At 50.2% G+C, this 12,999-nt stretch overlaps 1 protein-coding gene across 1 annotated transcript in view; it reads right to left on the minus strand.

Moving 5' to 3' along the window:
* The window catches only part of TAB1 (TGF-beta activated kinase 1 (MAP3K7) binding protein 1), a 24,651-nt gene extending 13,936 nt beyond the window's left edge, over positions 1–10,715 (minus strand). Inside the window, exon 1 of the mRNA XM_046645953.1 lies at positions 10,568–10,715. Within this exon, the coding sequence (XP_046501909.1) occupies positions 10,568–10,600 (33 nt within the window). The 5' untranslated portion in view covers positions 10,601–10,715. The remainder of the gene's footprint in view (positions 1–10,567) is intronic.
* Positions 10,716–12,999: the final 2,284 nt, after the last annotated feature.

Raw genomic sequence — 12,999 nt, forward strand, 5'->3', positions numbered from 1 at the left:
CCGCCTTCCCAGGACCACATGTAATTGGGAGAATCACAGTTCAATTTCAAGGAGAATAATTAACGTCTGGATTGAAAGCTTTACTGAAATACTAAACAAGCACAAACAGTGTGCACAACTTCTTGCACGTTGGCAGTAACAGTCCTCAGAAAAGGATGTGAAAACCACTTCGAAGGGCTTTTGCAATCAGATATGCAAAAAGCCTGTGGTTAGCTGTTGTGGCCAATTTCCTCTTCTGTTTATTTACATACCGACAGAGAGCACCTCTACGGCTTTTTTTTCATGGCAATTGCTTTTATGCTGCCTTTATCCTAGCACTTTATTCTGAGCTTTGCACTTCTACAGGGGGTGGGAGTTTCTTTTTATTTTTAAATTAACATATAGTAAAACTGCCGTTTTTTGGTGTGCAGGTCTCCGAATTTTAACTCCCATAGGGACTTATGTAACCACGTCACAGCCAAGAAGCAAAACAGCCCCAGGAGCCCAGACCCGCTCTCGGGCTGCCCGGCCGCAGCCACAGCCTCCCCTAACCCCTGGCACACAGACCTGTGCTCACGCCATGTTGTCCTTTCAAGAATGTCATATGACGTTTTTACTGTGGTAAAACACACATAACAGAAAATTTACTACCATAATTAATCATTTTTAAGTGTACAGTCCAGCGGTATTAAATACATTCACGCTGCTGTGAACTGTCACCATTAGCCATCCCCGTAACTGTTTTCATCTCGTGAAACTGAAACTCAACACCCGCTAAACAACTCCCCACGCTCCCCCCAGCCCTTGGCAGCCACCACCATTCTCCTGGTCTTCAAGTACATAAGCTTTTGAGACTGTGTTCGTTCACTCAGCACTGTTAACCCGAATTAATGATGATGACTCTCTGCCTCCGAGATTCACCCGGGTTGTTGCGTGCATCACAGGGTGTCCCCTTTCACTGCAGAGCAGCATTCCATCCCACGGATGGAGCAGTTTATCCTCTCACCCAGTGAAGGACAAACGGGCTGGTCCTAGTTCTTGGCAGTTATAGAGAGAGCTGCTATAAGCATTCACGGGCAGGTGTCTGTGTGAACGTACCGTCTCATTCTCTAGGGTAAGTACCCAGGAGACTGCCGTTCAACTTCACAAGAGCCTGCCAAACCCTTCCAGAGTGGAGCACCGTCTGCACGCCCATCGGTAACGCACAAGAGTTCCGGCTGCTCCACATCCTCCCGCTACAGGGTATTCTTTGTTTTTTAATTTAGACGTTCTAACAGGTGTGTCACCGGGGGACCTCATCCAGGCTTTAGTTCTCATTTCCCTAATGGTAACAGTGACGGTGAACATCTCTTCACATGCTTATGTGCCATCCGAGTTGGCTTATTTGCCAACTGCTGAGTTTTTTATATACTTAGGAGAAGAAGTCCTTTGTTGGATATGTGATTTACAAATTTTTCCCCCAGTCTGTAGCTTGTCATTTCACTTGCTTAATAGTGCCTTTTGCACAGCAAAAGTTTTTAGTTTTGACAAAATCCATTGTACCATTTTCTTCCTTTCAGGGTTCATGCTTTTGGTGTCACGTCTAAGAACTCTGTTCAGGTCACAGAGATCTTCTCCTACGTTTGCTTCTGATAGTTTTACATTTTACATTTAGGTCTGTGATCCATTTTGAGTTAATTTATGTATAAAGTAGGTTTAGGTAAAATTTTTTTTTTTTGCATATGGATACCCAATTGTTCCAACACCACTCGTTGAGAAGACTATCCTTTCTACATTGAATTTCTTCTGCACCCTTGTCACAAATGAACTGATCATACTTGCGTGGGTCTATTTCTGGACTCTATTCTCTTCCATTGATCTACGTGTCTGTCCCTCCACCAATTCCATGCTCTTGGTTACTGTAGCTTTATAGTGAGTATTAAAATCGAGTAGTGTGATGCCTCTAACTTTATTCTTTTGCAAAACTGTTTTGGCTATTCCAGTTCCTTTGCCTTCCCATATACATTTTACAATCACCTTGTCTATAAGAAAATCTTGCTGAGGTTTTGATCAAAACTGTTTTAAATTTGGGGCTGGCCCCATGGCCAAGTTCGCGTGCTCTGCTGCAGGCGGCCCAGTCTTTCATTGGTTTGAATCCTGGGCGCGGACATGGCACTGCTCATCAAGCCACGCTGAGGTGGCATCCCACATGCCACAACTAGAAGGACCCACAACGAAGAATATACAACTATGTACTGGGGGGCTTTGGGGAGAAAAAGGAAAAAAATAAAATCTTTAAAAAAAACCACTGTTTTAAATTTATAGATCAATTTGAGGAGATCTGACATCTTTACGATGTTGACTCTTGCAATCCATCAACATAGTATGTCCTTAAACTTATTTATGTTATTTACGTCTTCTTTATAAGACTTGTTTTTAAATTCACACAATTCACCACATGAGCTAAAAAGCTACTAATGCCTACTAATAGCAGCCTTCGAAAACAGAAAATATGACCAAAACATACTAACGGAAAAGAAACAGCATTAAGAGCTGAAAATCCGCTCAGCCTCTGATGACACCAGGCACGTAACACTTTCAGGTCAAAGCTACAGGAAAAGAAAAACTGCTTCACAGTAACACAAAATTGTTTCTAACTCTAACCTTGACTCGTGTCATTTTAAAGCAATACAAGTGTCTCTCTTAAGGTAAATGCAAACTTACGTCCTTGGAACCACGTATGACGTTATGCAGAGCGTATCCCGTTAATGCGCCCATCTACTCAACACACATTCATTGGGCATTTACACCAGCCTGGCATTATCCCCACTGGGGGCACGGTGGAGAGAACAACAGAGGGTCCTTATTTGAAGCCTCCTTCCTAGGGAGAGAGAGACTTCCAGCATGTAATACAATAAATACACAAGGCAATTTTAGACAGGGGTCGGTGCTACGGTGAAAATACATCAGGGTAACGGACAGAATGACGGGCAGGGTCTTTTGGATGAGGTGGTGAGAAGGGGCCTCTCTGGGGAGGTGATCTCTGAGCCCGACCCGAATGATGCCAGAGCAGTGGTCATCTCAGAAAGTGGGGGGGGGGGCCTTCCAGGCAGAGGGAACAGCATGTGCAAAGACCCTGATGTAGAAAAAAAAGCGTGTTAGGTTTAAGGAAGCAGGACAAAGCGAGTGCGGCCTCGGTAGCGAGCAGAGGGGAAAGTGGCCTGCTACACGTTCGTACACATGCCTGCGCATGTGTGCCTAAGAGGGGACAGTGTCAGGCCTTCTGGGCCACTGGAAGGAGTCCATTGCCAAGGAATGAATTATTTTCAAGGAACTGGTCTGCTGCTGATCATCCCCTAGGTCTCAGATCTGATTCGTATGCCTCCACCGCTAGGGACCTCACAGGTCTCGGGCAACCCGGCAAATAAATCTCTAAAAGCTCCCTTTCTAGGGTCTGTCTCCTGCCTCTAACTAGAATGGAATTAAGCATAAGATTAGGCAGATGCACAAAAGCATCTCCCCGTTCAGGGGCATCCCATGTCCCCCTGCTGAAAAGACGGGCCAAGAAGCCAATATTCAACACCCTGAAGTGCCACAACTGTTTCAAAGCACGGGAGGAGACGTTCATACTTTCCAGAATCCTGTGTGATTAAAAATGAGATTAAGACGGGCCGAACTCGTCCTCTAATAGGAGATGAGCGATACCAACGTGCCACCCACGATGCAGACCGCCATCAACACTGCAATCACAGCAGCCCCCTGCCAGCATCTCACGCCCACAGGGCACAGGGACAGGCTTCCAGGGACTCGCATCGTTCCAAGAAATTCATACTTTCCAGAAAAAATACATATTACCCAAGCAACTTATGGGCCCACTCAAAGACGGAAACGAACTCAAATAGATGACTGAGGGACTTGCCACGTCAGTGTGCGGTGCCCTGGAACAGTTCATCTAGAAGCATCCACGGTGGGAGCCCACGACGCTGCTGTTGGGAGTGGGCCGACGCCCTGCTGACTCCTGCAGCCACACCAGCTGACGTGGGACCAACAAGCTCTCCCAAATTAGAAAAACCGTGTGTGCGTGCGACAGTGGTCAGTCTACTGAACCAGCGCCTCGTTTCTTCAGAGTCTTTATGACCAGTGTCTGCATACGTCCACAAGGTTAAGTGCTTTTTTTTGAAATCTGATTTTCATGATGTTGAGCTCATAATATTTTGGAAATATATTATTTTATTAACTAGCAATTGGTGTTCTGGTCACTGGGTATTGACTCTAATGCTATTGTTTACTTACGGACAGTCTGTCCATTCCTGATAAAAAACACTCAAGAAAACAGCCATCAATGGACGCTTTCTTAACATGCCATTATTTGTATACTTCAGTCAGTCCTAACGCCAGCACCTTCCTTGGTGGGGAAACACAGGAGGCGTTCTCATTAAGATCAGGAACACAGCAAGGATGCCCACTATCTCCACCAGGTAACACTGACTGAAGGTGTCAGCCCACGCAATCAGGTAAGAGAAAAGAAGGACGGCATAAGAACTGAAAATGAAGGACAGTCATCTCTGGTTGCAGTTGATATGATAGCACCTGGAAACCCTAAGGAATTAATGAGAAACTAACTCAAATAAGAGAAATCAGTAAGGTGGCAGGACAGAAAATCAACACACAAAAATCAACAGCCTTCATCTACTTAAAGAAAAGATGGGCCTGTACCCTCCACATAAAAATTCCTTCTTGCTGTCAACTAAAATAACAGGGTCTTTCCCTCTGAAGTGCTATCAAGTCAGTATCCCCCACCACACTCCTGCAGAGGGTCTTGTTAAACCTAGATTTATATCGGTCAGATTCTATCTTAATGCTCCCATCCCCGCCGTCCAGCCTGTTGACACAGTTTTGAATCTCACCTTTTGACAGATGAACAATCTCACTCAGCTGTCTATCTTGGACAGATAACGCCTTCTATACAGGGTTCCAGATGATTTTTTAAAAACCGTGACCAGGGCAAACAGCATGGGAAGCTAACCCACTTTTGGCAGGAGGTGTCCACAGCGAACACAGGAGGGAAGCGACACCTCCAGCAAAGGTCTGCTCTACTTGAAGAGCCCAGTGTATTTCTGGAGCCTCCAACGAAGAGGCTGCTGACCCTTGAGGTGTAGCCGCAGAGACAAGCACACACTTGAAGAGAGACCAACTATTTATATACCTGGACCTTGTGAGCACGGTTCTACTTATTTCACACGGGCTCTCTTTAAACATTAAGTTCCTAGCCAGTTTGACTTGGCTTGCTACTAAAATAAAGAAGAAGGCACCCGCCCCCACCCACCCCACCCCCACTGTCCTCCGCAGTGCGACCCGCCCCCGAGGCCCTAGTCAATTTTGGTCAAATCCATCTGTTTCCCAAACCTCGACCCTCCACTCACCACCTTCAAGAAATTATCCACCTCATGTTTCTTCTTTAAATGGCCACATTTGCTTTTACTCAAATGATTTCACTTTGAATGTAAACTTTTCCAGTATTATAAGTGGAAAACCAGTATTACTTGCCATATCTTGAAGATAACAAAAAACGAAAACAAAGCAAACTTACTGAATTCTAGCTGAAACTACGGCCCACTGCAGGCTGTGAGCTGGAGCCCTGTCTCGGGGGGAGATCAGCGAGACTCAGAAAGGTGTCAAGGACACACTAGGACCAAACCAAGTCTCCCTCTTGATCTTATCAGAGACTCTGTGCGAGAACTGGGAGGCATACCACCTCTCCTCATGGAACGGCAAGTTTTGTACGCCACGCCCAACCACCTCACCACGTGTGTCCCAGACGCTGCAAGGTACTGCCCAAGGCCACGGGGTCCCTTCCCGAGACACCCACCCCCAGGGGCTCCCCGTGCGTAGTGGGCACCCAGCTCCCTGGCCACTCACCGTCTGGCCTTGGGGCAACTCCCCCGTTGCAGCCTGGCATTGTTAATTAGCTATGTTATTCACTGATCCAAAGACACATTTTCAACATTTTAGTATCTCTGAAGTTGGTGGGTCCCAAGTTACTTAGCAGTGAGTTTTCTTTCTTAGTAGTACATAAAACCATGCGTCCTTATAATTAATAGTGTCTTAGCCCCAGTGACATACGGACCATTTCTCATGTATTTATGGGTGCTCCTTCAGTGGAAGGCCTGGCCTAGAATGCAGTCCCCACAGCACTCAGACATTCAATAACAAGTGGCTGGAGAATTCCAGGAGGTTCTACCCGGGTGGGAATGTGGCAGTGGTGGGTCCTCCCTGACTTCAGCAGTGGCCCGGACATCACGCACACTGCTGTGCCAGGTGGACTGTCATCATATGCTCCCACTTCGCTCCACCTTCCTCGGCATCATCCGTACCACGCGTCCAGGGCTGAGTCTATTAAAACCCACCAGACTGCCAAGTCTCTTGCTTCCTTCCTCCACATTTCTGAAGAATTTTCGGAAAGGTCATATACTTTCTCTTCACACAAGCCACCCACCTCCCCACCCCTGCCCATGCTGATGCACACTTTCTCCCACGCCCACAAATGCCAGCACCAGCAGCAAGTGGCGCCTGAGCACCCGGGAACGTGAGTCGTGAGTCGGCCGGGAAGCTGAGAAGGGGGCGTCTGGCGCTCAGCACAGCCTCATCACAGAGCCGCGTAAACACACACAGAGTGAGTGCCGACCGCCTTCACTCTTTGATGGGTTACGAGTTAATTTCTCACAAGACATTTAACAGGAAATATGTAAGAAAGAAGGCTGTTTCAAAAAGCCTAATTTTGACTTGATTGTGGGAGGGAGTTTCCAAAATTCATATTTCGGGATGAAAAGTTTCTAGAGTGATCTGATTGTGTTTAACCCGTCAAGGGCATTACAAACACCTTGTGCACCTATATTTAAGCGTTAGCCCCTCATATACATATGTGACCACGCCACACAAAAAGAGTCCGTAACAGTCCCCACAGAGATTCATCCTAAACTCCTGGGCAGAAGTGGACAAAGCCCGGTTCCGAGTTCAGGCCACAGCTTGAATATCAAATCATAGTATGAAAAGGCCGAGTGTTTTTGTGGTGAAAGCACCCGAATTCCTCAGAGGCAGAAAGGAAGCTCAGAGAGGGAGAAAAACGCCCCCAGGAAGATGGCTCCGGGTGGGGGCAGCGGCTCTTTCTCTCCAAAGAGCTAACAACGCCCGCTGCCTCCTGCCATCCCTATCTTTCTGAATGACCCCCTTTTCCTTCCCCACTGCTCTGGGACCCACTCCACTCCTGGCCCCCACCTCTCCCACTAGGGTTTTCATCAAAGGTCCTCTATGTTTTCATCACAAATATAGTCCTAATACACTCTTAAAGAAGCTACTAATGATTGCGGAGCGTTACTGTGCGCCAGAGCAGCTGGACCCCATTCTGACAGCATATGAGATGGTCGTAGGTGGCGGCCTAATGATGGTTTATTTTAATGGGTACCTATTACTTTAATGTACATTAGAAAAAATATATAGCCAGCACCTGTGATTTCACAGATATAATTGCTCAGGCTATGTCCAAGTTAAAAAAATTTGATTTCCTTTTTATACTTAAGTACATAACAGTAGTAGAGGCCAAACCAAACTCTTGATTCTCCCAGCCCCAAAGGTACCCCTCTTCCGGGGTTCCCTAAGCATGTAAAGGGGACTGCTGTTGTTCCAACTGAAACTCTGCAGTCCTTCTTGACCCTTCTTCCTGTCACGCACCCCACACTCCACCTGTCGGTAAATCCTATCAGTCCTTCGAAACCCAGCCAGAACCTGGGACCCCTCACCACTCCTCTGCCATGGCTCTCACGCCCGGACAACGTGGAGCGCCCCTCAAACGCTTCTCTATGCAGGGCTCCTTTCCTTCTCCAATCACAAGGCAGGCTGCATCAGGCCCCCACTCCAAACCACCTGAGACATTCCCATCACACCTAGAACAGAACCAAAGTCCACACCCGCATTCGCAAGGCTCCCTGGGACCTCGACTACCACTGCCCCGACGAGCTCCATTCCTGCCACACAGGCCTCCCTGACATTCCCCACAGGCCTTTGCATCCCATAGACAGGAAGACTCCCTCCCACACCCCCCACGTCATCTCATCAAAGGTTGAGAGGTCTTCCCCTCACTGCTGTCTAAAACGGCCCCTCCAACATTCTGTCCGTGATTCCAGACTCTTCTTCCTCACAGCACCACCTGATCTCATATCACAGATATTATTATTTTTGAGGAAGACTAGCCCTGAGCTAACTGCTGCCAGTCCTCCTCTTTTTGCTGAGGAAGACTAGCCCTGAGCTAACATCCATGCCCATCTTCCTCTACTTTCTATGTGGGACGCCTGCCACAGCATGGCTTGCCAAGTGGTGCCATGTCTGCACCTGGGATCCGAACTGGCGAACCCCAGGCTGCTGAAGTAGAACGGGTGTACTTAACCGCTGCGCCACCGGGCCGGCCCCAATGGATACTATTACATCGTGTATAATCTGCCTTTATTCATAAGCTCCAGGAGGGCAGCGTCCCCTGCACCTGCACACTGCCTGCCACATCGTGAGTGCTCAGTGACACTGAGGGAATGAACGGCAGGCGTTCATCACAGCAGAACTGAAGGTGGACTGCACAGCTGGAGTGTGACCACACCAGGCCAGGAGCCTAACGAGTTAGCTCATTTAATACTAAGCACACTCCTGGGAGTCCTCTCGGTAGTGGAAACCGGGCTTCAGGGACGTTAAGTGACTTGCCCAAGGCCGTACGGGACTCTGCTGTCCAGGCCTGAAGGCCCAAGTGCTTGTGAACACATCAAGTCATCTTCAAAAGCTCTTCTTCTCTTCAAAAGACCTTCTAAGGTGCCACACAGCCTGGGGACCAAAGGTAAAACTCCTCGGGATGACATTCCCCGAAGCGCTCTGCCATCTGGCCCCAGCACCATGTCAGCAAGCCTCCAGGCTTCCTGCAGGCCTCCGCTGACCCGGCCAAACCAGGCCAACCACAGCCCCTCCACACTGACCCTAGAGCGCCTCACGCAGTGTGCTGTGGTACGCGGCTCCTTCTCCCAAGCGGGACTGCAAACGCAGTGAGGGTGGGACCCGCCTTATTTATCTTCGCATCCCCAGGCGCAGTAACCACAGACTAGCAGCCCTCACAGCCATCTGCTGAATGATGGCATGTGAGCTCCTCTCACCAGACTCACGACAGTGAAGGGCAGGTCAGCAAGCCCCGAACACCACCTGGACACTTCGACACGCTGTGGGCAGGGATGTCTTGATCATCGTTAGGCTGGGAGGGGCCTTGTATGACATCCCTGCCATCTCCTTACCCTTCCATCAAATGCTATGTGCTGACAGTGAACTAGCCCATCTTTAAAAGATTCCACCACCACCCAGGAACACATTCTGGAGCTGGTAAAGCTCACCGTCTGTCTAACCCGAGTCCCTTGGGATCCATCACACCTAGAAGGGAGGGAAGCTGGCAGCCACTCTCCTCAGCAAGTCAAGTCGGCCTAGAGCAGTTACCACTTCCAGCATTTGCCACAATCCAGCCAGTGTTTCTGGAATGTTTACTACAATGGGGACATTTACGCAGGGGCTGCGCCCTCTGGGAGCTTACAAAGCAGAGGGCCAGGCCCATCTAATCAACTCAACGACAAGGCTGACCTGCCCAGCTACAGGGGTAGCCAAAGGCGTGCGGGTGAAGAGAGCTGTTCCCACCAGAAGACCTGGGAAATGCTGTTGTGGAAGAGCAATTTCAGAGTTTACAAAAAGCTCCTCATCGGTATGCAGCAGTGCAGGTCACTCCCCCACCTTCTAATTCTGATGCTTCAAGACCCTCCAGGGCAGGAGGACCAATGTCTGCTGCATCTCTGTAAGGCCACAGCCAAGCACTAGGCCTGGCTACAAATGCTTTACTCATTATCTTACAAACATTTATTGAATGCCCAGCACCCAGAGGTGGTAGGTGCTGGTGACACTTCTCATTGTCAATTACAAGTCCCTATCACTTTCCAATACAGGAGGGAGACAAGGCCACAGACAAGTATAACAGACTGCAGTGTCTGGGGAGGACCCAGGGGACCGCATCCTGCCCCGGCAAGTCAGAATGGGCCCATGGTGCCAACGTGCGTGTGCATTTACGTGCACATGCATTAGGAGCATGGAGGGGCTTGAGACACCAATGACAAACCCATGAGGGTCCAGACTGAGGGTAAGAGTGAGTCTCGAGACAATGCTCCCACTGCCGGCTCTCTGGGGACAGGGCAGCCGGTACCCGAGCGGCGGCTGCTCGGATCTCGCTCATCGCCCGCCGGCTCTCCACCCGGCCCTCCCGCGGCCGCGCGCCACGGCCCCTTCCGGCTCCGAGCGCGCCCACCCTCGACGCGCCCCTGACGCTCGGGGACGCGGGCACCGCGAGCCGACCCCCGACGGACGGCAGGCAGCGCGCACGCGCGGATCTCGCGGGGCCGCACGCGCCCCCGGCCTCGGGAACGCGGCGTTGGCCCGGTGAGGGGAGGGCGGCGGCCACACCCGCGAGGGAGAAGGGCTGCGTCTGCACCCGCCAGGTCCCCTCGGGCTCCCGGCCCCCAGCCCGGAGAGCGAGTCGGTTGCTCACACTCTGCAGCAGGCTCCTCCTCTGCGCCGCCATCTTGGAGGGACCCCCGCCGGCGCGCTAGCCTCCCGCCAGAGCAGGCGAGAAGGGCGCCTAGAGCGACCTGAAGCCGTCCCGGAGGAACGGAAGCGGGAGGGGGCCGCGGCGTAGCTTGTGCGCAGGCGCGCTCTTCGCCCGTCCTCTCTTGGGAGATGGAGGGGAGGCTTTTGACGTGGTTGCTCCTCGCGCATATTTGCGTACTTTGTCCAGGATACCTTTCAGGTGTGGCTCCTAGAGCCCCGGATTAGAGTTGTTTTGAATCTTTATGATTAGGATTCATTATGAACACGATGGGGTAGGGAGAGGGTGAATTATTCATTCGCTCAGTAAGTGTTCCTTGGGTGACTGTGCCTGGCCCTTTATGGGTGAAGCAGCGAGCAAGGCAGGTCCTCCAAAAGCTAACATTTTAATTGGGGAGGACAACATTTTCATGCATAAGTCTTTTCAAGTGGTGCTGAGTGCTAGGAGGAGAAGTTTATGATGTGGCCTGGGAGTGTGGCGTTAACTGGCAACAGGGAAGGGCAGGCGGGGCTAGGAAGCCCGAGAAGAGGGAGTATGTGGGTTCCAGAAGCATTTGTGTCACAGAAGGCCGCTGTGGCTGGAACAGATGGAGGGGGAGTGAGACGAAGGGGATGGGTCACGCTGTGACCTTGCTGGCCCCAGGCAGGAGTGGAGCTATTCATCTGGGAGACAAAGGGAAGTTGTTGACTTCTGAGCAAGCCGTGGGCATGATCCCATTGGTAGAAAGATCCCTTTGACTACTGGATACAAAACAGATGTTTAGGGGGTCTGAAGCAGAGACGGGACTGTCGTATTAGTTCTAGACAAGAGATAGTAGTGGTTTGAGTTGTCTGATGGCAGTGGGTGGACTTTATTCAGGAGACCAAGTTGTCAGGGCTTGGTCATGGATTGGTTGTGGGTGGTGATGAGATGATGTGTCAAAGATTCCCCCAGATTTCTGGCGAGAACAGCAAGTTTTCGGGGGAGGGAGGAGCGAATGATTATGAGTTCAGCTTGGACATGATGAGTTTGAGGTGCTTTATAAAAATTTTTTTTAAAGATTGGCACCTGAGCTAACAGCTGTTGCCAATCTTTTTTTTTCTTTTTCTGCTTTATCTCCCCCAAATGCCCCCAGTACTTAGTTGTATATCTTAGTTGCAGGTCCTTCTAGTTGTGGTATGTGGGATGCCACCTCAACATGGCCTGACGAGTGGTGCCATGTCCGTGCCCAGGATCCGAACTGGTGAAACCCTGGGCCACTGCAGCGGAGCGCGCGAACTTAACCACTCGGCCACGGGGCCGGCCCCCAAGTTTGAGGTGCTTTTGAGACATGCGAGAAAGGCAGTCAGATCAGTCCTTAGTTGGAGAGGACTGGAGCTCAGAGCAGAGACTGAGCCAGCGAAGACATTGAGGAAGCAGCCGCTGGAGAGACACAGAGCCCAAGGTGAGGAGGGCCTGGGCAACAAGTGAGATGCTTTTAAGAGACTTAGTTAGATGGCAGCTAAAGAAAGTCCATCAGATTTAGCTGTCTGGAGGCCGTTGGCCCAGGCAGTTCAGGCAGACGGTAGGACAGAAACCCAGATGAAGTGAGTTGATGAATGGCTGGGAAATGGAGACCTTGAGAACAGGCGGTTCTTCCCCCATGGTGGACTGGAAGAGGAAGGGAAGGGAACATGGGGTTGAGGGAGGGTTTTTCTTTTAGGTTCGGAGAAACTTGAGCCAGTATAATGCTGAAGGAAAGGCTTCATAGAGAAGAGCTGATGATTCAGAAGGGGGAGGGGGAGGCAGTCTAGGACCAGGATGCTGACTCACCATCTTGCTGTCCTACCAACAGCTCCACATGGCCCAAGATGACTGCTTGAGCTCCAGCCATTTTGTCTGAGTTCAGCCAGCAGGAAGGTGGGAAGATGGCACCTCTCTTCCTCTTTTTTTTTTTTTTTTTTAATTAACAAACATTTACTTGCAAGCAATCTCCCTTCCCTTTTAAGGAGCTCTCCAGAGGTTCCTCGTGACATTTCTCCTTACATCTCATTGGCTGTAACCTAACCCATGGCCACATCTAGCTGAAGGGGAGGTCAGGAAACCCAGGCTTCAGACTGAGCCACAATATGCCCTGCTACGAACAGTTTCCGTCACTAAAGAAGGAATGGGAGCTGGGCCCCAGGAGACTGTAAGCAGTCTCTGCCGTGAAGGGGGGTGGGACGGGCTAGGTGGTTGGTCTATTAGTAGAGGAAGAGTCTGGAAAGAATTAGGATTTGGAGCCCATCCTACTCCACTCCAATCCCTGCCCCGTATCCTGTCACCGGTGTGACCTTGAACAAACCACCTCCCCTCCCTGAGCCTCCGCATCCTCTGTGTGATCAACCTGGCAGAATGAGCACGACGATGAGAGGAGG

This window comes from Equus quagga, chromosome 19, assembly GCF_021613505.1.
Source record: "Equus quagga isolate Etosha38 chromosome 19, UCLA_HA_Equagga_1.0, whole genome shotgun sequence".
In the NCBI taxonomy this organism is placed as follows: Eukaryota; Metazoa; Chordata; class Mammalia; order Perissodactyla; family Equidae; genus Equus; species Equus quagga.